Here is a 24,322-nt window from a genome sequence, read left to right as displayed (position 1 = left end):
TGGAATTTATTTTGATTGGGTCATCATACAAAAAGAAAAGAAAAGTTTCTGCTAGAACGAAAACGGAAGCATTTAATGAACAAAGTTTTGGGGCCACATTCTAATGATGTCACTGTTCAGTGCCTGAGTGAAATTTCTTGTCTTGGGGTTTATACTGATGGAACAAGATGTTTCCCATTCTAAAAGCAGGGTTACAGAGAACAAAGTTATTGAACTAAAAACTACTCTAAATGACACTTTTGGAACCATTTCAGGTTATGGTAATTGCTGAATATTTGTTTGCATTCCAGGTCATAACAAGAGAGTATTTTCATTACCAGCAGCATAACGAAGTCATGAGAGGAATATTCTTTTCAAAAAGTCTATAAAAAGTTTGGTAATGGGGTTCAGTATAATTTCAAATACTTTGACTGTTCAGTGTCTCATAAATATATTTTGACTAAACATGACATTTTAATAAAAATTGGCTTCTCTGAGAAGTATCAGTTAAAACATGATTACAAGTTCGGAAATTTTGCATTTAAGAAGTCATTAAGAAATCATTCTTTTAAAATCTGAAAACTGTAATATTTTAATTACTTTCAAACATGTTCTGCAAATTAGTATTATTTATTGTGAATGTTGTGTGTCCTACATTTTGACATAAAGTACTACATTTTGGGACATTATGTCTTAAATTTCCCTTATAGCAATTTGGTAATCCTACACATAATGCACTGTTACATAGAATTTCCATATTTTCAAATATTCTTTTACATATATTTCATAAACATGCTATTACTACGTTTTCCTTTCTGGTGTTAAATACCAGGGGTTTTCCATTTACTTGTATTCTGCTCATTGAAATCTGTTTCTGTTAAATCTTGACAATACACAATGCATCTCTTATTGTAACAATCATATCAACAATACAGAATATAAGTTCAACAATTTCCGGTGAAATCCATTGCATTTTTTAAATATACTACCATTATATCATAGGTACAGGCACATATTTTTGGTAAATAAAATAAAATTTCGTTGTTATAGCGGTGAAAAATTGGATCAAAAGCGGTATATAAAATGACATTTTGGTTTTAAAATTGTGAATATAATCCTAAATTTGATTTAAAAACCAAACTTATTACACAAAATAAACATATCCCTTCTAATAGCACATTTATGTAGTTACCAGATCAATAAGTTTATTTCGGTATAAAGGGGTCCATATTTACTGCAGAATTAATCAATTTTCTGTGAATTGCATAACTCACAGGATAATTCAAATTCAGATAGTGTCGCGTTGGTAAATAAACTCTACATTTCATGTTTAGGAGTCTATTTCGCATTTTGCAGTTCATTTCGTGAATAAACAGTGTAGGAAAATGCACCTCACACCTTTCAGAAACGTGAAAAATTAACATTACAATGTGTTATTTCACATTTCGTGTTTTTGTCAAAAACAAAATATAGATGTCTCTAATCATAGGATTTTGAACACTGTTTCAGTCAATACAAATCTCTCTTTAGGGACAACAAAAGATTCACGTTTCAATAACCGTTTTGGTAGCAGAAAATAAAGGAACATTTGCAAATTGAATTCTGCATTAAAATTAATTTCATGTACGCCTAATGCATTTAGCTTGGGCTGTTTGCTTAATGAAAATTGCCATTTTTCACAATTGGAAGTCCACATATAATTTCATATTTTGATTTAAATGACTAAATATATGAAGTGGAACAATGACTATAGGTTCCCAGGTCTTACATTTTCTCACAGTATACATTTGATCGTGATAGTTCCAACATAGCAAAATGTTAACAGATTTTTTCTCGATTTTACATTTTCCCACATAGTTTCTTCAGCTTGGTCCCCTGAAAAAATAAAATCAAAGTTCCAATGTACAGTGTGCCCGAGAAAAAAATATACCAATAAAGAATTTAAATCGTTAACGATAGAAATGTCAAATAACGTTTATTTGGAAGAGAAAACCATAGAATTTTTTTTAACCAAAGAACAAGAAATTTTTTTTTACCTTAGTAGATCTCAATGTGTGCTCCTTTGGTGGCGCGACAAACATCAAGGCAGTACTCAACCTCCATCCAAGTGTTCAACATTTGATGAGTGACGGAGCCACATGCATTGATAATTCTTTCACGGAGATCATTGAGGTCTTGCACAGGTGTTTGGTAAACCATAGTTTTCACATAACCCCAAAGGAGTCAAGTCTGGTGACCGTGGTGGCCATTTAATGGGTCCACCCCTCCCAATCCAATTACCAGCGAAATTGTTATTAAGGAAGTTAGTAACACAACGGGCATAATGTGGGGGGCCCCTTCCTGCTGAAACATGTACCCATGAGGTATACGAGGTAGAGCATACTGTTGCAACATTTGCAGGTAACTTGCACCTGTAACTGTAGCTTCCTCAAAGAAAAAGGGCCCAATTACGGAATCTCGCGTCAAACCATACCACACATTAAACTTTGGACTGTCGCGTTCATGTTCAATAACTGCATGGGGATTCTGCTCACCCCATATTCTACAGTTATGCCTATGCACTTTTCCGGAAATGTGGAAGGTAGCCTCATCTGAAAATGTTACGCGTGTCAGGAATTCATTGTCATCATCAATGCGTGATAGCACTTCACTAGCATAATCAAACCTAGTGGCTTTATCACTGCACTTTAGTTTCTGAACAGTCTGTAACTTGTAGGCTCTAAGCCTTAACCTTTTATGTACGATATCATGCACAGTAGAACGTGGAATTTGAAGTTGAGAACTAGCACGTCTCACAGATTTACGCGGGCTTCTCGGAAAGCTTCCTGAACTGAAACCACTCTATCCTCGCTCACACGCTTCCGACCACTACCTTTCTTCCTCAACAAAGACCCTGTTTCCAGCAACTGTTTATGCAATTTAACAATGTAATGACGTTCTGGAGCTTCCTGTCCATATTGTTGCCGGAATCTTCTTTGTACCTTTACAGGAGACTTCAATTCTGCAAACCAAAAGCAGCACTCAACTTTCTGACGAACAGTAAACGGCGCCATTGTACAGACTATTCACGAACAAAGCTGCGCATGCGCTTAATTATGTTACGATTTTTTCCCTTCTGGTGGTAAAAAAAATTCCTTTCTTCCCTCTTCCAAATAAACGTTATTTGACATTTCTATCGTTAACGATTGTTGAGTTATTTAAATTCTTTATTGGTATATTTTTTCTCGGACACACTGTATTTACATATCTAACATTTTTTTAGTACATGTAAAACTGTTCCCTGGTTAGGGAGCAACTGGCCAGCTGTAACAAACAACTAGAAACAGTGAATTCTTGTTATTGTATTGTGCAAAATGCCTTACTTACATCATGCATTCATTCCCTTAAGTTCCTAATACATACATACAAAAAAAACTTACCCAAGCCTTCTTTTTCATTAACACTATCATCATCTTCATCTTCTGAAAACTCAAGTTCACTTTCAGAATCTTTGTAGAACCTGCAGAAATTAAAGTTTTGATTGTGCTACCATAAAATAATACACAGACATTGTTTATTAATGCACATAAGTGACATCCTTACATTAACACTGCAGTGGTTGCGCAGATTAATTTGCATACTACTGGCAAATTGGCAACACTGTTGAACTTTGCTCCTAGTGTATCCTCCTAAACAGGCCAGGAACTCTGTTCATTCAAATGTATCTATAACAAGTCATAGAGCTTGCATTTAAGTGGATAACAATAGTGATCCACACGACAATTGATGGGAGCGTTTTCAGACGCGTAGTATTTGCATGTGCATAAATAAGAATGAGTTTCTAAAAATCTGTTATAAATGTATGAAGTGGGTGTGTCCAGACTACAAGAAACTTGTTTGCAAATCTTGTGTGGCAAGAGAATAATAAATGTAAGATTTCCTGTAGGCATCCTTGTTTTACTTCATCACATTCAAATGTAATTCACTAGAGTGAAGTGACAGACATTTTTGTTTAATGAACCGGAATACATTGAAAATGGCATTTTAGTTATAAAACCACCTAAATTTTGCAAAATAATAGGCAAAACGATAATATTTAATGGAGCACTGTGTATTCTTTCCACGTGACCACTGCAGTGTTAACAGTGATTTACAACTATAACTTTAATGTCAAGAGTTAAGTGAAAAACTGAATATTAAGATCATATGATTCCTAAACATATTCTCAGCAAAAGCAATGACAACTAATGAATGCTCATGTTAATGAGAATTTCAAATTACTGAAAAAAGGAGAAAGAAAAATAGTATGGCTGAGCCAATATCGATGTAGTGGTATCAGACGATAACCATAAAATCGGTATTGGTACCAGATATATCAGTATCGGTTGGATATCAATACCAGCCAATACTTTTCTGGCATTCTGACTGTTCGCAATGTCCACAAATATCCCACGTAACACTTTCATGGACTCTTAATTATCCTGGAAGTTAAGCAAAATTTGAAGTTTCCATTAATTTTGTACCAATGTTATGTGGAAATAATTCTATTTGGTGATTCCATAACAAATTTTCATATTCTGAATGTACTTTTGAAAATTTTTAACCCTAGCTTACCGGTGCCACAAAAGAAACTAACTTACCTGAAAAGAAGTGGGGGCTCACAGGTCCACACTTTTCTTAAGAACCAAAATTCAAAAAACTGTTTCGTCTTTGAATCACTGCTTTCTTTGTTGATTATACGAGGTTTATTTTTTAATTAGGGGCCATTTTGCGTTCACGTTGGCAACACTGCATGCTTGGTGTTTTGCGCATGTGCGTTAGTTACAGACATGCCTTGCACGTAAACAGACGGTATTTGCAAATTGTGAAATGCTTGGTGTGGTTGTGGTGGACAATGGAAGTGGTGCAGGTGATTGAAAATCCCGCCGAATGTGAGATACGATCAGTGATCAGGTGGAAAATGTGAAAGAGGTGACGAACTGTTGAGCCATATCGTCACTGGGGACGACTCACTTGTGTCCCTCTACACTCCCGAAACAAAACAACAATCCAAGGAATGGCACCACGCATCATCCCCACAAAGGTGAAGTTCAAGCAAGCGACCTCCACCAAGAAACTCATGCTCACAGTCTTCTGGGAAAGGTTCAGGGTGCATCTGATTGAGTTTCTGTCAAATGGACAAACAGTTAATGCAGCCGTGTATTGCAACAGGCTGTCTGATCTGGCGGCAGATTACTTTGATGAGGGTCTACAAAAGCTCATCTACCGCTAGTACAAGTGTCTCAACAACTATGGGACCTACGTTGAGAAGTAGCTGAATGTACACATGAACAGCCACAGAGGTAATTAAATTTATTCCTTTGCATGTTTTCATTTTATTTGAAAACGTCCCCTAATTAAAAAATAAACCTCGTATATGTGCAGTTATTTATTAATTACAATAATTACAAAACTAACCACAATTATTAAAAAATAATAAACAATTATTGCATGAATGTCACATACATATTTTAGCATTCACTAAAACTCACAAAAACCATAATAATTTTTCATAGAGCTTTTTTATAGAAGTGCAATTGTTTATAATAATTACAATAATTACCATCACTACGAGCAACACACTGTCACTGACATGATTGTCTCAAATGAGACACATTCAAACAAGGCACCAGATAGGTCCACCAAGTGCATTTTGCCTTCTATTAACATTATATTTATTGTTTTATGAACAAAAAATATTGTAATTTATTTTCACTTTACAAATATTTTCAGTTGAAAAATAGAATAAAATTGAGGTAGTGGGCCTGACAGACCCCATCGGGTAAGCTAGGGTTAAAGCAAACTGTGGTCAGCTGATGTTTATCAATATTTTGAACAATTTCTTATTGTAACAATTTTCAAGCATCAGTATCGGTGCAAGTATTGGTATAAAAAAAACAGCATGTTTATCTGCAACTACATCAGCCAACAGTGTTAATTAAATGTGAGAATAAGAGTGACAACTTACAAGCCCGAGCTGTCCAGATGACTAATGTCAACGTCATACTTAACAACTTTCTGCTTCGGTTCTTTTTCTCCTCCTTCTTCATCGGATTCTGGCAGCGTGTCAGGAGTTTGATCCAACAATTGTTTCAGTTTCTGAAAAAGTTAACACAACCAGTGAACTGCAAGAAACCAAAGAGCCATTATACGAGGGCTGGGGCATAAGTCGTGGCAACTATTTCTTTTCTCAAAGTTAAGTGTACTATGCTATTAACATGTAAAGGGACTTTTCGCCCACCCTGTACATGGCATTATTGTTGTAATTTACAGAAGCATATAAGTTGTTTTGGAACTTTTAGTTACAGTACTGCTATGAGTCATCATTAACCTTTTGAGTCCCAAGGCCATTTTCACATGTAAGCCTCTCTGTCCAGAGCCGATTTTGAGCAAAATGCAGAGTTTCAATTAAATGAGTGTAGATCGGAGACTAATTGCCCTAGAGAGATGAGTGATATACCGTTGTACGCAGAATGAATCACAGATTCAGAAGATATATAATTTTTGCACATTCGGTGTATATATGGAGGGGGAAAGGGGTGAAATACCCTGAAAATACTTTTTTTTAAAAAAATGGGCCACCCCCCAAAAAAAAGGATATGAAAAATTCAAAATGCACATAGATATTATCGCTGGCATGTAAGGAACACAAAAATATTTGCATTATTATCATATGACCAATGTAACTTGAGTTGTACCCCAAAAGGAATGGTCGGCACGCCACTGATTCAAGCTACAAAATGCAGAGTTACATTGAAATGACTATAGCTCAGAAACTAAATGCCCTAGAGATATGAAAGGTGAAATATAATTTATGCACATTCGGCATACATATGGAGGGGGAAAGGGGGGAAATCCCCTCAAAAATACTTCTCTTAAAAAAATGGTCCCCCCCCCCCCCGAAAAAAATGTCAAAATGCAAAATGTATGCAAATTTGGCGTATATATGGAGGAGAAAGGGAGAAAAACCCCAAAAGTTATTTTAAAAAATTGTCACTTCACCCAAAAATGTCCTTGCACTTGGGCACAAAATGACACCTACGCACAACATTCACGGACGAAAAGCTAGAACATAGTGAAAAATGAGCGCCAATTCTTGCAGCTGCTTGAAATTATATTTTTAGACAATACAGGGTAACTCCTGTTGCAACTTGTGGACATTTGTGCTAAAAAAACGAAGGTTTCCTTCAGCGCACTTCGAAATTCCATTCTCACAATGCAGATTCAACAACCAGTCTTCCCCCTCCCCCCCTCCCTGCTTGCGCCCTCACGGAAAACTTTCATTTTGACATCGGATACTGATAAACAAGCTTCCTTCGAATGCACTTAGCAGGAGGGAGTGAAAACCTTGCTTTAGAACAACAAAGCCGGTCTTCCTTTGTCGGCAAAAATTTGACCATGAAAAGAGACTCAAAAGAGAAGTCCCTTTTCCCACCTTTCCCCCTCCATTTTCATGGAGACAAAAAAAAATGCAAAAAAATTTGTTAAATACATCTGTTAGGAACAATATTAAAAAAAATCGAAATTCTAGCCAAAAATAGAAAAGTTATAATGTAAAAACTATGACCTTGACACAGCGTCTCGATCGAGATGCTTGGAACCGTGAGGGTTACATTTGGGTATCTCAATCGAGACGCTTGGGACACAAAAGGTTAATACAATTTTATTTTCTAAAAATCAATACTGTCATAATGTAATACTGAGCTTGAGTGCCTTTTTAACCTCTATCACTTTCATAGTAAGTCTCTCCTACCTCTTGCTCCATTGTTGTTGTCTAAAAAGAGGAAGGCACAATTTTCAATGCAAATTATGATTTATAAAGAAAGAGTACCCAAACCTGTAAAAGGTGACTAGAAAATACTTGGGCATACCAGCTTACTAGACATACATGTGACAAAAGCACAAGTAGATTACATCCAGATGTGTTTCAAAAAATTGTTTCTCTAAAGTCGATTTTGCAAACTTTAAATTTTAATTCTTCTTTGTAGCTGATCCGTGGTGATTCATTCATTCTTACTTTTGGACTTTTAACCACTGTGTGAATTTTAAAATACCAGCCTCAGAAACATGGGTATTTTAAAATTCACACAGTGGTTAAAATTTTAAGTATTCACAAGATGAATTCATTTTGATAGGCTTCTCAAATATGAAATAACTGCTTCAGTACCAGTGTTAAGCTTCTCAGAACATACATAAAACATGCAAATAGAAATTTTTATAGCAAATTTATTTTTGTCAAACTGAAAATAACAATACATTTCTATTGAATAACATTTGATTGAGAATGAGTTAAATAAAGGCACCAGCATGGGATCAAAAAATTATCGGAATCACTACAATTTCTGCTGTCACATCACTAGCTCTAATACATTCAATTCACACACAACAGCAAGATTAAGTTCTCTATAATCTTTTCTCTTCTTGTTCGTCCAGTTGCCCATTTAAGCCCACCACCCCCTGCTTTTGCATCCTTACCTCACCCCTCTTCCTGCCGAAAATACAATGCATGCTACGGTAGAGTCAATTGATTGATTGAATTGTTGTTTTAAGTCCACTTTATGCACAGAAAGGCTACTCGGGACTGGACCTACAGTTGAAAGTGGGATCCGAACCACTGTGCCTCAAGCAGGTATCAAACCCAGGACCCCTTGATTACAAGGCGATGACGCTACCACTGTGCCATCAGGGAGGTCCACGGTAGAGTCGAAAAAGTGGCAACATATTTTTCCCACTTCTCTTCTATCAGCAGCAACCCTCTGCTGGGCATGGTCACTGCATTGCACCGCTGCATGTATGCGAGGGAGAAATGATGACAAGAACGTTAAAAAAAAACAAAGGGACTGAACCTAATCTTTCACCACTCTCGAAAAATGCTCAAGGAAGCAAGGGAAGAAAGTCCACCTGCACCACCCTCTAACTGCAATGTTTTAGGGGCAGGGATGGGAGTGAGAAGACACTAGGCGCTACACCCCTAGATTTATGGCTATGGTTTTCTCTCGGATTGGGGAAACGGAGGATGCAAAAGCTTGGAGAAGCCTGTAAACTATGATCCTGATTCAGACTACTGGATAATGGAGATTAGTTGGCCAAATAAGTTCAACAAGAATAATACATACCTGAATAGAGTCAACGTTCTTAAGTTCAAAAATACCGCTTTCCTCTAATTGTGGTCCAGGATCTCCTTTGAGTATCATTTTTAGGTTTAATTTATCCTGGATTTTCTTCTTTTCTTCCCGAACTTTCTTCTTCTTCCGTTTCAACTTTTTGGCTTCCTCTGCCTTCAATAAATATGTAAATTAAATGATAAATTAGAAATCACTGGATATTGTATCTTTGCAGATTGTGAAATCAGAACCATTGTATATTAAACATTAATGTAAAAATATTATTTTTGTACATTTTGTTGGTTAATAAAAAAGCAAAATTTTGGTACAATAACAGTCAATTTCGAGTTCAAAAGCGGTAAACACAATACAATTTCGCTGTTATAGCAGTGAAAAAGAGGTATATGAAAAGCCATTTTAGTTCTGAATTTGTGAATATAATCAGAAATTTGATATAAAAACTGCACTTACTACATAAAATAGACATCTCTCTTCTAAGAACACATTTATGTCGTTACCAGAATATTAAGATTATTCCTGTATAAAGGGGTCCATTTTTGTTTCTCAAATATTTACAGCAGAATTAATCAATTTCCCATGAATTGCATAACTCACAGGATAATTGTGACTTCTGAAAGTGTTGCGTCAGTAAATAAACTCTAAATTTCATGTGTAAGAGCCTATTTCGCATTTTGCAGTTTATTTTGCATTTCTTCGTGACAAAACAGGTTAGGAAAATTCACCTCACACCTTTCAGAAACATGAAAAATTAACATTACAATGTGTTATTTCACATTTCGTGTTTTCTTCAAAAACGAAATATGTATGCCTCTAGTGATTACACTTTCTAATTTGACACATTCTTTGGTCTCAAAAAGTTTAACAAACGCAAAAGCACAGTCACAAAAATTACATTTTCTTGCATTAAAATTTTATATACTGGGCACTGCTCAACTGAAGTGAAAATCTAATTGAACGAAGTAAATATGTGTGATCTGCTTAAATTCTTCACAATTATTTAACACACTCACAATTTAATAACATGTTTTTTTTCATACACCTATGGATATAACTGGTATTTCCACTCTGTCCACACTACTCAATATCAGAGCTAAAATAAAGGTTTTAAAAACAAACCAGTTATGGAATATTGTTACTATGGATTTGATTGATTGATTTGGTGTGTTAAGTCCCCTTTATGCACAGTAAGGCTAATCGGGACTGGACCTATGGTTTAAAGTGGGATCCGAACCACTATATGCCTCCACCGGGTATCGAACCTGGTACCTCTTGATTACAAGGTGACGATGCTACTACTGCGTCAAATGGAAGGCCGAATTGTTACTATTTTTATGATGAATAAGTTTGTAATTGTAAGTTTCTACATCCGGCTTTTAGTTTTGGTTGCTATGAGTTGTTTTTTTTTTTATTTCCCGAAAGTAAGGTATTGTGGAATCTTTCCCTTCTTGGTAACACCGATTCAATTATAATTTGGACTGTCATGAAAAATATGACTTTTGATCTTCTTCGGAGTCCTGCCACTACTTATATTTTCTTTTGTGTGAGGAAAGTCATTTTATATACTGTGAATTTAAAAAAGTCTCTGAACCCTTTCACAACATAACAAAATACTTCACCTTAAACTCTGCCAGTTGCTTCTCAATTTCAGCTAGTTCCTTATCTTCTTCAGTCTTCTCATCTTCATCACCTTCCTCTTTCGCCTCCTCCTCATCCTTCTTCTCCAGATCTGCTTTCACAGCTTTCCTCCAGTTCAGTATGTTGCGAATGTCCTTTCTTCCAAGAACCTTGATGTCCTTGAAGCACTCTTTGATTTCAGGTGTTGTCTTTGGATGGTTTTCCATCCTTTCGTCATCAAACACAAACTAGAAAATGAACGAAAAGAAAGAATAATGAAATAAAGTACAACTTAACCTTCAAAATATCATAGTATAACCATAGCAAATAAGGCCTATTCATACATTGAGCAATTGAAAGAAAGAATGGAGTTTAACCTTTAGACAGCCGAGCAGGTTTACGAAAGTAACCACGTTCTGGTCCAGGCTTCTCGGCGGAAATTTTAAATTCAAACACTCTTTGGAGGAAAATTTTTATAACCTGGCACTATGGGAGCAATCTACTTCGGATAACTCTTTTGTTTTGCAGCTATAACATCAGCGCATGTAACCGTGTGCAATTCAGAATCCCGGACCGATCCCCGAATTTCAATGGAAAAAAACATAAAAATCTGGAGTTTGCACCCTCTCCTCCCGCTTTTTTGGGGAGAGGGTGCGAACTTTAGTATTCTTTTAAAAGAATGGACATTTCCAAAGAGAATGAAACATGTTTCATGTTCCTGGGTGCCATACAAGTTGAATAATAAGCCAAAATATGAAACACTGTTTTTTACGAAAAATCGGTAATTTGCATATTGCTGAGAAAATTGTTATAACTCTGGCACTATGGGAACAATCTACTTTGAATAAGTATTGTTTTGCAGCTAAAACATCAGAGCATGCAACCGTGTAGAATTCAGAATGCCGAACCGAGGGGTGGCGCGCACCACAAATTTCAATGGGGAAAAATATAAGAATTTGGAGATTGCCCCCTCTTCCCCTGCTTTTTTGGAGAGAAGGCGCAAACCTTAGTATTCCTTTCAAAGAATGGACGTTTCTCAAGAGAATGAAATATTTTTCATGTTCCTGGATGCCATACAAGTTGAATAATAAGCCAAAATGTGAAACTCTGTTCGGAAATGTGGCATGGATATGTTGGGGAGAGGGCTCATCAATGTGAATTTCCCAGGCTTGCTTCAGACCTGTGTCAGAGTTTCCACCCAAACATAAGAGTATGAAGGTCCAAAAAGCAAATCCATTTTGTAATCAGCACCACGATACCATATGGTATCATCAGGCCAGTACGATCTTACTTTTGATGATAACATATGGTATCATCGGGCCAGTAAAGGTTAATTCCACTTTATGCACATACAGTGGGCTCATTTTAACCGTTTTCACTGTTTTTCCGCAATGCATTATGACCAATCAGCATTGGGCATACATGCCCACACACAAATAACCACAGGCTAACCTAAGTACAAGGGCCATTAGGTTGGCATCAGGGAAAGCTTGTGAGAGCTATTTTCCCAGAAACTTATACCCCCCCACCCCCAATTAGAATCATGGGTCATGTTTACCAACCAGTTGTCACTCATGGGAGGGGTAGAAATGCTTTATTTATAAAGAACCAATCATTGTTAGGCTAACAGTAGCCATTTTGGAGAACAAAAACCATGTGCTCCAAATCACATGGTTACTAAATCCTTTATTCTATACTGAAAATCAGAGATAACACTCACCCATAGGTAAAATAATGCCTAATTTATTAAAAGTAAACTCATTTGCAATTATCTGGCATAACTAAGCCAGAAAAGCTGGAAAAAACACTTTTGTTTATGCTTTTTAAGCAATTGATAACTCTGCCATCTGGTGGGAGAAAGTGGCAATTCTCCCAAAGACAAGGAAAGATCTCAAAGGACTCCAGCTGGCCAATGAGAAGCCGTCAAGGCTGTGACGTCACAGAGGAGACTTTCAGATGGCCTATTGTGTTCTGAGCTTGCTAGTCAAGCTCACTTGTATTACAGACCCACCTGAGAGCAGGTCAGCTTGGAAGTTGCTGGTAAAATCCAGTGTGAGAATGGCCACCTGTGCCAGCAACAAAGGATACATAAAGGGAAAAGGGATCTAAGGTCCTGTTACAGTAAACACAGGCCTAAGTGTGTGTGACCAAGTGGGATATTGTGTCCACAAGTGCATTTAAGGATTCCAGTGAAAATTCAGCAAAATAGCGAGTTTTGTGTCCCTCATCCCATGTGGAAATCCAGACCACATGGTCGGCAGAACTGACGACATAGAAGCATCCATAGGATATCAAAGAATATCCAAGTTGTTCTTAGCCATCCATCCAAGAAAAGCCAGGAAAATTCATTTATCACCTCCCAAAGCCTTTGTTACACCAAGGAAGCACATAATATTAATTTTTTAGTGTGGTGTACCACAAATTTGTCCATGTGTCGGGATGTGGCGATAAAGAGTGAAATAGCGTGTGTAAGGCCCCAGGTATGAGTGATATAGTGTGAAAACGGCTGATATGTAAGTACAAAATCTTTTGTATATCTTTTTTGTGTCTTGTACAGTGAAGTGCTCATGTTTGGTGGCAGCTATGCCACAAGCGATGTTCTTTTCAATGAATAAATATGTCGTTTAAAGGTGTCTGACCTTCTATCATTTTAGTGAATCATAAGCCTATTAAGCCCTCCTCTAGTTACCGATTATTAAAGTTAGGCTAAAGTTCGTCTGTTGCTTAACAGATATCTCGGGGGATATCTGTTACTATACGGAACACCACACGTGGAATAGGGTCTGCGTGTGGCCGCGTAAAGCGTGGTTCTCTTTTGTTTTTGCTGTTTTTGATATATTATATATTTAAAGTTAACCTTTTGTAAAACCAACTTTAAAGCAACGTAATATAAACAAAGCAAACCCCATAAAAACCAATCCCCCTTATAGCATGATGGTACTGAGTGTTGCCAAGTACATGTAAACACGTTACACGTTCTTCACGTTATTACTAACGACCTCCACTCCACTTGCATAGAAAGTTTTTTTTATGGATAACATTAATGGGGTGAATAATATCTGGATGTGCTGTACTTATGCAATGCATTAACTAAATCTCTTTAGCATCTTTCTATTTACGTTTCATCTTCATTTAATTGCTAATCATCTTCTAAGTAATTAATTATCTTCCGATGACTGATGCTGCCATCTGTCTTTTCTGCAAACCTCCCTTCTCTCATGTAATGAATTTGTAACGGAAGCAATAGCTACTTTTTGTATCTAGTTGCAGAATATATAGGGTGATCCGTTTGAGATGTCACAAAAGTAAACCGTTATCTACAAGAGGTTAATGTAGATATCTCCGAGCAGTTTGTTGTAATATAAGCTGAAAGGATGTAAGTTTCGAATGAGTAAAGATTTACAGACTTCAGTCAGATGGCGGCGCTAATGTGCATGGTAACAAAGGTGGTGATCACGACACAACAGCGCACACAGTATGTCGTATGGTATGCAAAATTTTCGAGTATTACATTCACAGTGCTCAAAAAATCTTCCTCAGAGCCAGGCATCGGCTCTGAAAATCAAGTGCCTGGAAACCACCAACTAGCAATTGTGCATATTATAAGAAGCTTGAGCCGGCCCCCATCACGGAGTGGTTACCAAATCACGCTACGATGCCAGAGGTCCCGGGTTCGAATCCTGGCCTGGGCATGGGCATTTGTGAGTGTTCATTCATCAATTTCATCATATCATCACTTATCTCCATCTTCGCAGATTATCCAAAAGTGGCACAAAAAGCGAAGTAAAATAAAGCAAATCAATCAATCAATCTATAAGAAGCTGAGCATCACCGAATTCAAAACATCGCTAAGCCAAGCGTCAGGTTAACCTTGCAGCAGGTTTTCGCATATGTAGATCCAAACGTGCGCGCAAGAATATAGTTCCACTGAGACGGGTTCTATTCCGACACAACTGCATACTTGCAAGAACACAGTTATTTAATTTGTAAAATACAGACAAAATAATACATCCATTAGCAGGTGTGGACTTGATCGGTTGCAATCACTGTGCAGACGAACTTGGATCCGCAGATTCGCCAACTGGAGTTTGTATTGAGCTCAGGAATCCCTGAAGCCCAAGTGCGAGTCGAGCAAGACTGAATACGTTGCAGAGCGCGTGGAATCCGTGAAACCAGTGTTGCACATCCCACTATTTTAACCCTATGTTTATTGTGATTAATAATCGTGCTATACAGCGGCGAGAATAGCTGAATCAAGCAAGGTTTCCTGTTCAGCGAGTGTTATTGTGGGCTTCATCCGAAGGGAAAAGCTCTTCAAATCAAGCAAGTTGTTTAAAATGCATAATCCTCCTTACGGAAACAAGATCAAAGTAAAACAGGCCGTGAGGTGATTTGCCGTCAATGGGCGCACGAACTGTATCCCGGGTGTTGAATGATTTGCGGTTTGAGTTTAGGAAGAGGAAACGATTGTTTGTTGTTTGACTACAAAAGAATGTCCCCGGTATTAAAAGATATCACCGTGAGAATAAACATGTTTATTATTTGGACCAGACGTGCTTAACTCTGGGAGGGGCGTGGGCGTTATATTGATTTTTTTTATTATATATATATATCACCATGCAAAACCACCGCCAGGGCTGAAGAAACCGACGAGAAAGGGAGAGGGGAAGGGGGAGGCTTATTGTTTCACCTACTGACGGCAATGACGTCTTTGTTGAAGGCGCATATATTTACTGTTCCGTGCAAGGAAAGGGATGGATGATTAGCAAGAAATGGACAGACCAAGATTTGAATCCTGGTTTAGTGAAGTGATTCATAAATTGTAACCAGAATAATAGCAGCAGACAATGCACCTGATTGTATATATCCACAATAACAAATCATACTTTTTTTTTGCTGGTATAACTTGAAGTGCGTGTGTCTTACAGTAACAAAGGTTTTCATAAACGTATTTTTTTATAAACCAAAAACAATAATTTGTCATTAAATTCAAGAGGGCCTGTCGTTGTTTACTTATATCTTTGTTTATTTTTTATTTTTGCGTGCTCGAAATATACACACATGCTCATGGGCGTCCGGAAGGAGGGGCAAGGGGGCCGTTCCCTCCCTGGAAAATGAAAGTCAACCAAAAATTATGTATTTCACACATATAATTTCATTTTAGCCACAATAATATGTTAATTATTGCATTAACACAATAAATTCAAATTTAAGCAATGTTATTAGGGAACTACACTCTTTAGGGGGAAATGTGACTTGTTTGCCCCCCTGGGAAAAATACTGTCATGTTTCGAAGATATTTCGCATTTATATTAAGTAATGACACATTTTTTAAAATAATTTATGCGCCGAAAGTACTTCTAAAATGTTATGTTTCAGGAGACAAAAAGAAACACAAATATATTCCGCTTGACATGCATGCGGGTTTTGATGTGTTGTGCGGTTGGCAATACTGTAGATTTTCTCAGTGTCTGCGATGTAAGCAGCTCGGCGGTTGAGGCAAGACTGGCACGGAAGATTCTGTGCTCAGTTCCCGCGCGGATTGATACATAAAACCTGCTGCAAGGTTAACCTGACGCTTGGCTTAAATCATGTGAGAAAGTGGGAAATGGGGGGTTAGGGGACAAAGAGTAAGAAATTGTTACTGATTTTATGGAATGCTCACAAAGTTGAAAAAAAAAAAAAAATTGCTAACTTACGCAGTACTGCAATTTGAACTTAAAATCTTCAAAATTTGGTACATGCAAACTTAAAAAATGGCAATATTACAGCAAAAGATCACAGTCGACAGACTGAAATTTTTAGTCGCCATGGCAACCTGGCGACCGGGATTTTTCGAGCCCTGTACATGCATGCTATTGCCGCCATGCAGCTGAAGTCAGTAAACCTCCACTCATTCGAAACGTACATCCTTTCTGCTTATATTACAAAAAGCTGCTCTGAGATACAGTATGTAACATTCTTATCCGTACACACAGATTTTCAAAGAAAATGCTTTAATATCTGAAAGGAAATGCACTCTTTTGAAATTGTTTCTTTACAATTCAATAACTAATATCATTAGGAACATAAAATCTTACCCAAATTCTGTATAACCAATGACAATAATAAATACTTTCATGCACATACTTTGGCTTTAATTACTGCTTGACACCTGTTCTTCATAGAATTAACCAGTTTCCAACATGTTTCAGAGCTTATTTTATTCCACTCAGCTTGCACAACAGTTTTCAACTCTTCTTTGGACTTGACACCTGCTTTATGGACTTGTCTCTTCAAAATTGCCCATAAATGCTCAATGGGATTTAAGTCTGGACTTCGAGCTGGTGTTTGTAGTAGTTTGGGCACATTCCATATTAGCCAATTCATGTTAACTGGCACCTTATGTTTACTGTCATTGTCTTGTTGGAATCTGTAGATAGGTGGCATGTCCATTTTTTGGGCACTCTGCTTTACATTGTTCTTCAATATATCCAAATAGACATATGCATCCATGATACCATCAATAAACTGGATGGTACAAACACATTTGGACGACATACAGCCCCAAATCATTAATGACCCACCACCGTGTTTAACTGTTGGAATTGTGTTAATGTGATCATTGTCTTTATTTGATTTTCTCCAGACCCTATTTATCCCATCTGACCCGTATATATTAATCTTGGACTCGTCTGACCATATGACACTATCCCAAAATTCCTGGACCTTGTGGATGTGCTCTTTTGCGAATGAAAGTCTATTCCTGCTATTCACCTTATTTACATACGGTATTCTGCCATCATATCCATGCTTCCACAAGGCACTTAGGACAGTTTGATCGGACATCATCTTGCCAGCAACATTTTCTCCTAACGATCGTAACTGAGGAACACTTAGTCGGGGGTTTTCTCGCACTCTTTTTAAAATAAAGCGTTCATCACGTTTATTCAACCATCTCTCTTTTGGTTTTCTCAGCACATTCTGTGTTGAACCTTCCTCTCTAAATTTGTTTACTAAGTACTGAACTGTGAAGTGTGATTTATTGACTGTTTGTCCAATTTTCCTTAACAAAATTTATAATAACATCCTTCAGATCTGAACTAAATTCCTTCACCTTGCCCATTTCGAACACGCTGATAGATAGATGACAGGCCTACAACAATACCTATGCCCGTATTCCGCTTGACGGGGAGCATGCCTACCTGTTCAAACTTGTTACGAAGTTGCAAACTGCAAGAAATCGCCCGAATAGCAGTGGTGCTGTATGCGAGGAAGATTCAAACTCTTGCCTGTACGAATAACAATGTTGCATGAAACAGCGTATTTTTCTCTTTTCACACAAATTATATGCTATGTTTATACACTTTGATACATTTTTATTGACATTTGTTGGTGAAACCTTCATTAACATTAATTTCCAGGTACATATGAAAATGATTATATTTACTACTAGATATGACATTTTTTCCTCGGAAATTCTGTGTGTACGAATAACAATGTTACATACTGTACATACATTAACCTCTTGTTTATAAACGTTTACTTTTCTGACATCTCAAACGGATCACCTGGTAGTATTACAAACCTCTACCCCCCCCCCCCCCATTTTGCCCATCAAAAGGTGGGCCTTTAATGAGAAAAAATCTATTCAAAATCAAAAATAAAGAACACAGAGCATGTCCATATTACTCTTCTGACAATCAGACATAGCTTATCGGTAAACTTGCCAATAACTTTATCAATGCAATATTTATATTACGTAGCTTGTAACTTATTACAAAATTCTGTCATGATGATGTTATTTTATTATATATACCCTTGTTTTGTGTAGTAGATGACTAAATATACAGTTGAATTTGTAAGGCAAATGCTTTGCATTAGCTTGGTTACACTAATTTACAGAGGTTAATTAACCAGACAAAGTCTTCATGGAAAATTTGTAGTCTACTTAGTATCAGATGACAATATGGGAACTTTATCCATGTCCGCAAAAATTTCATATCAACCCATACCTAGTGTCAAACAAATAATATTAGTAACACTAACATTTAATTCTTATACACAAACTTACCTCAGAGGCATTCTGTAGAATCTGAAGATAATCATCAGCAGAAATAAATTTTGAAATCGGAATCTTGTGGTAGAGTGTATGATCTCCTGCCGCGTATCCTGCAGGCTTGACTTTCTTCTTGTCTGGGTGTAAAATGGTGAGTTTTTGCTTCGGTTCAATTTCAAGTTCCTCAAATACGTATTTCGGATCCAAGAATCTCGGATCGAGCTTGTCGGGAGCAAGGTAATACTGGCACACAACGAAGATTTCGGCTGACTCTTTACGAGATGCTTGGGGCTTAGTTGAATGGACCTGAAATAAAAAGTGAAATATTTTTATGATTTTTTTAACATAAAATGTGTAGAGGCATGCATATTTTTTTTTTTTTGGACAAAACCATGAAATGTGAAATAACACATTGTAATGTTAATTTTTCATGTTTCTGAAAGATGTGAGATGCATTTTCCTACCCGGTTTTGTCATGAAATGAACAGCAGAATGTGAAATAGAATCAAACATGAAATGTAGAGTTTATTTACCAATGCGACACTATCTGAAGTTTGAATTATCCTGAGGGTTATTTGACAACCTAAAATGGATCTCTTTATACAGGAATAAACTTAATACTCTGCTAAATACATTAATGTGCTATTAGATTGATTGATTGAGTTGGTGTTTTAAGTCCACTTTATGCACAGAAAGGCTAATCGGGACTGGAACTACAGTTTAAAGTGGGATCCGAACCACTGTGCCTCCACCACTGAGTATCGTACCCGAGACCAAATGTGCTATTAGAAGGGATATGTTTATTTTGTGTAATAAATCAAATTTAGGATTATAGCCACAATTTTCAAATGTCATTTTATACAGTGCCTTTGAACCGATTTTTCACTGCTATAACACTGAAATTATATTTTATTTACTGCTTTTGAACCTGAAATTGAGTCTAGTCTTTGAACCAAAATTTTCCTTTATTATTTACATACCAAAATTATGTGCCTCTATCAATGTGTAAGAGGGTGAATGCGTGTTGTGTATGAATGTAGTGAACACTTATATTGTGATGAATATCCAAGTACTCCTCAACCAATCACAGAACAAATTTGCTATGAATAACCAACCCATCATGCTCCACTGACTCATGGTACCTTATATGGCCTAATTAATAGCCACAAGTAGGTACAGTAGAGCGTCGATTATCCGAAGTAATTGGGGGACATGGGTGTTCGGAAAACTGGTTTGTTCGGATAATCGAACTGTACATGTTTATTTGCCAAAAAGAAGTACTGTACAGTAAATTTATTCATAAAAACAGGCATCTCTTTAAGTATGTATTACAAAGTAACGTACAAAGGCAACTTTAGTAGGAATATATAGTATGTGGTACAGTTTATTAAACAAAAATATGTACATATTACATACGCATTTTGCATGAACAATACACACAGTACACAAAATTAACGTTTAAAAAAATCCTTTATTTTGGTCTGTCTAAGCAAGCCTACACGCTTACGAGCAGCTAAGTCACGTACTTTTTTCATTACAGATATCTGAAAGTGAGCGAGTACACAGTTCGGTTAAGCGGTCGTTCGGTTGACCGACGTTCGGGTAATCGACGCTCTACTGTACATATTTTACCGATTACAATGCTTATGCAAATGTAAAACCTGTTTCTTCGGGACCTTGAATATTAAAGTGCTTTCATATCAAAAGTAAGATTTAGTGCAGGGGTTCCCAAACTTTTCGTTTCACGGTGCCCTTAGTGTTTCAAGATTTTTCCACGGCACACAAGTCACAATGTAGGCCTATCTAACACTTGCAACGTCCAGTTAGTGTGGTTAGGTTGCTTGCCTTAATTTAAAAAAATAAACACACATTTCAAATTCAGAAACATTTTATGTATAAAAAGTACTAAATAAGCACATATTTGGAACAATCATAAATTCAGTAAAAAAAAGTACCCGGAATTTGGCTGGTAAAGTCCCACATTTTGTCCGTAGGATGGCAACACTGTACTGAATGACCACACATAGGGGTAGAGTAATCTATCCAACAGTTTGTGCACAGCAGCTGTTTAGTTAGTTGTGTTGACGAGTGTCCTGCGATTTGCAGAATGGAGACAAATATTGGGCAAAGATTTTTTCTTGAAATTTTGTGTTACCAACGGACTGTCGTGTGCTGAATCGTTGAAAATGCTACAAAAGGCCTCTGGTGATTTGTGTCTGTCGAAAACACAAGCGCATGATTGGTACAAGGCTTTCAAAGAAGGCAGAGAAGATGTTGCTGATTTGCCCCATTCTGGTCGACCTTCCATGTCGACACTGACGAAAACGTCATAAAAATCAGAAAAACCGGCATGTGGGTGAGAGAGGTGGCTTGTGAGCTTGGCATATCACACATGTCCGTTAACAACATTTTGACTGATGTGTTAGGCATGAAATGCGTCGCGGCACGACTTGTTCTGGAGGAGCTGAATTTCCTGCAAAAAGCACATCGCAGGGATGTTGCTGAAGACATGATTTTCCGAGCCTCTAGTGACTCAACCTTCATGAAAGGCATCATAACTGGTGATGAGACATGGATGTATGAGTATGACATGCAAACAGGTCAACAATCTTCGGAATGGCACTTCGAAAATGAAACTATACCCTAAAAACCATGCCAAAGTCGCTCAAAAATTAAGTTCATGCTCATTGTGGTGTTGTGCACTCAGAATTCCTTCCAGTGGGACAAACTGTGAATAAAGTGTTTTATATGACCCTTATGAGTAGAGACCGGATGTTAGGCAAAATGCCTATTCTTTCCTGTTAGAGATATGATGAAAACGAATGTAGCTAAGGCCAGGAGGGAGGGATTAGCTTCATTTAAAGGTAATTTAATTTTGCCTATTTCATACAATATTGCCTATATTATTTCATAAATGCAAGATATTGCCTATTTTAGGCATTTTCTTTAAAATTGGGACATGACTGAACTCTGTGCATACAATTTCCTGTTCCCAGGATTAGGTTCAGATGCTTCCAAGAAATTTGAAAAGAACAGTTTACAGTAGAAAGCTGAATGGCCTTCTCAAGGTCAAGCTCCACCCCAATTCATTGGAAGAATGTCGCCAAGGGGGTGATTGGCCTCTCCCCTTCGCACTTCCCTGGGCTGGCTATCTGAATTGCATTCCACAGGTGCACGTAGTCTGGAGAAAGCTCTTCAAAGGATCATTGTAGTTTTCTCTCTCGTGGTTTGTGGTGGAAATTTTGTGTGTATTTGTGCTTTTTACTCGGAGAAATACCCAAGGAAGCATCTTCTCTGATAACCAAATTGAGCAACTATGTGAAAGAATTCGGGTCCAGTGTGTTTACAACTGATGGATCGGTGTTATATTGTAAGTTATGTGAAAAGTCTGCAAATTGCACGAAAAAATATTATGTTAAGCAACACTTAAAAACTGCTAAACACAAATCGGTTTGTATTGAGAACCAAAAGTCATGCGAGGTAAAACCGTCACTAATTACATCATACACTATTTCTCCTAGGCAGTCTCAGTTTTCTGCAGATGTGTGTAAGGCATTTATAGAGGCAGACATTCCTTTGTGGAAATTGAAGAATGCCTCTTTAAGGGGATTCCTATCGAAGTACACAGGTGAACATGTAGCGAATGAGTCAACACGTCGAAGGGTGTTACATGGGTGTCATTGAAAGAATTAGGGAGGAAGTTAGGGGGAAACAAATTTGGGTGTCTATTGATGAAACAATCGATGCTATGGGAAGGTTTCTTGCTAATGTTGTAATTGGTACAATGGAACACAATGTAGAGCCCAAAATATTTCTTCTAGCATGTGAGCAACTGGAAAAAACTAATAGTACAGCAATTGCTCAGTTGTTAACTTCCGCACTAAATTTGCTTTGGCCGGATGGTGCTAAGCATGAAGATGTGCTTTTGTTTGTAACAGATGCAGTGCCATATATGAAAAAAGCAGCAACGGCCCTTAAAGTTATTTTCCCCGCTATGCTGCACATAACATGTCTCGCGCATGCTCTCCATCGAGTTGCAAAGGAAATTCGTGTTTCATTTCCCGAAGTTCACTCTTTAATTTCCAATGCTAAGAAAATATTCCTCAAAGCACCATCCCGGGTTCTTTTGTTTACAGAAACAGTCCCTGAACTTGCTTTGCCTCCACAGCCAATGCTAACTACATGGGGTACTTGGATATCTGCTGAAGTATATTACGCGACCATCAGAAGGTGGCTGAAGTAATTAATTCACTATCTGAAGATGATGAAAAATCAATTCATGTAACACAGCATCTTTTGAACAATTCTGTTAGGATTCATCACCACCCATTACTCAAATTTGACAGACACAATAACATTACTGGAAGAGAGAAGTGAAACACTGGTAAATTCTATGGACCGTTTTCATTCTGCAGTTGACCAAATTTGTGCTGTCTGTGCTAAAGGTCAGGCTGTTCGTGAGTAATGTCAGCGAGTTATTGCAGCTAATAAGGACTTGGACAAATTATGGGCAATTCAACAAGTTCTGAAAGGTGAAAATATACAAACTGAGTTAGATCCACATGTCCTCGCGTGCTTTAAGTACGCTCCGGTAACATCTGTGGAGGTTGCAAGATCTTCTTCAATTCTAAAAAATGTGTCGTCCGATCGCAGACATAACTTGTTGGTTGATCACCTGAAGAAATAGTTTGTTGTGATGTGCAACTGCAATTAGTGCTTCTTATTCAGAGACTGCCAAACCGTACAGTACAAACTTGAAATGCATTTAAACAGTTTCTTAGTACAAACTGCTGTGTGGAATATATAGTGTAAATTTTTTAACTGAAATAACCCTGTGTGCAGTGATAAAGTGTATATTTAAATAATTTGCGTACTAGTTGGAAGTAGCCAACAATTTCTTTTGTCAGACTATTGTGTGTAGCAATTATGCAATGGAAAATTTTGGGCCGACGTGACTCCTGTTTGCAGTGATTTATTAAGTACAATATTGGACTGCTGTCTCTAATGATGAGCTCCTGGTTTATTTTAAGCAACTATAAAGAATGTACAGGTATGTTTCTATATTTTTTAAACACCTATTTATTTTTGTATGTTTATCTTCATTATTTCGAATTAAATTTCATTGCCTTTTTTATTGCCTATTTGTATTTTAATGCCTATTTTGAAAATTATTAGTGCTTATTTGCCTGCCTATTTTATATGTTTTTAGTGCCTAAACATCCGTCTCTAGTTATGAGGCATCTGCGTGAGAATGTTCGCCGGAAAAGACCAGAAAGACAATTATTGGATTTTGTACCACGATAATGCATCGTCGCACACGTCTACTCTTGTTCGCGAGTTTCTGGCCAAAAACTCAACACATGTCTTCGTCCAAGCCCCATATTCTCCAGATATGGCTCCATGTGATTCTTTTCTCTTTCCGTAACTCAGGTTACCACTTCAGGGAAGGCATTTTGAATTAATTCAATCCATTAAAGGAAATTCGCAGAAGGAACTCAGGTAGATACCGTCATCTGCGTTTGAAAAGTGTCTTGAATACTGGGTTAAG

At 37.2% G+C, this 24,322-nt stretch overlaps 1 protein-coding gene across 1 annotated transcript in view; it reads right to left on the bottom strand.

Annotated features, from left to right (window-relative positions):
- LOC145990011 (pre-rRNA 2'-O-ribose RNA methyltransferase FTSJ3) overlaps window positions 1-24,322 on the bottom strand; it is a 57,985-nt gene that overhangs the window by 21,861 nt on the left and 11,802 nt on the right. The window contains exons 5-9 of the mRNA XM_083125604.1: window positions 18,790-19,080; window positions 10,739-10,984; window positions 9,114-9,275; window positions 5,966-6,096; window positions 3,399-3,478 (exon numbers count right to left, since the gene is read on the bottom strand). Of these exons, the coding sequence (XP_082981730.1) occupies window positions 3,399-3,478; window positions 5,966-6,096; window positions 9,114-9,275; window positions 10,739-10,984; window positions 18,790-19,080 (910 nt within the window). The remainder of the gene's footprint in view (window positions 1-3,398; window positions 3,479-5,965; window positions 6,097-9,113; window positions 9,276-10,738; window positions 10,985-18,789; window positions 19,081-24,322) is intronic.

Source organism: Lepisma saccharinum, chromosome 7 (assembly GCF_977018435.1).
Source record: "Lepisma saccharinum chromosome 7, izLepSacc3.1, whole genome shotgun sequence".
NCBI classification, from domain to species: Eukaryota; Metazoa; Arthropoda; class Insecta; order Zygentoma; family Lepismatidae; genus Lepisma; species Lepisma saccharinum.
This window is presented reverse-complemented; position numbering and strand designations above follow the sequence as displayed.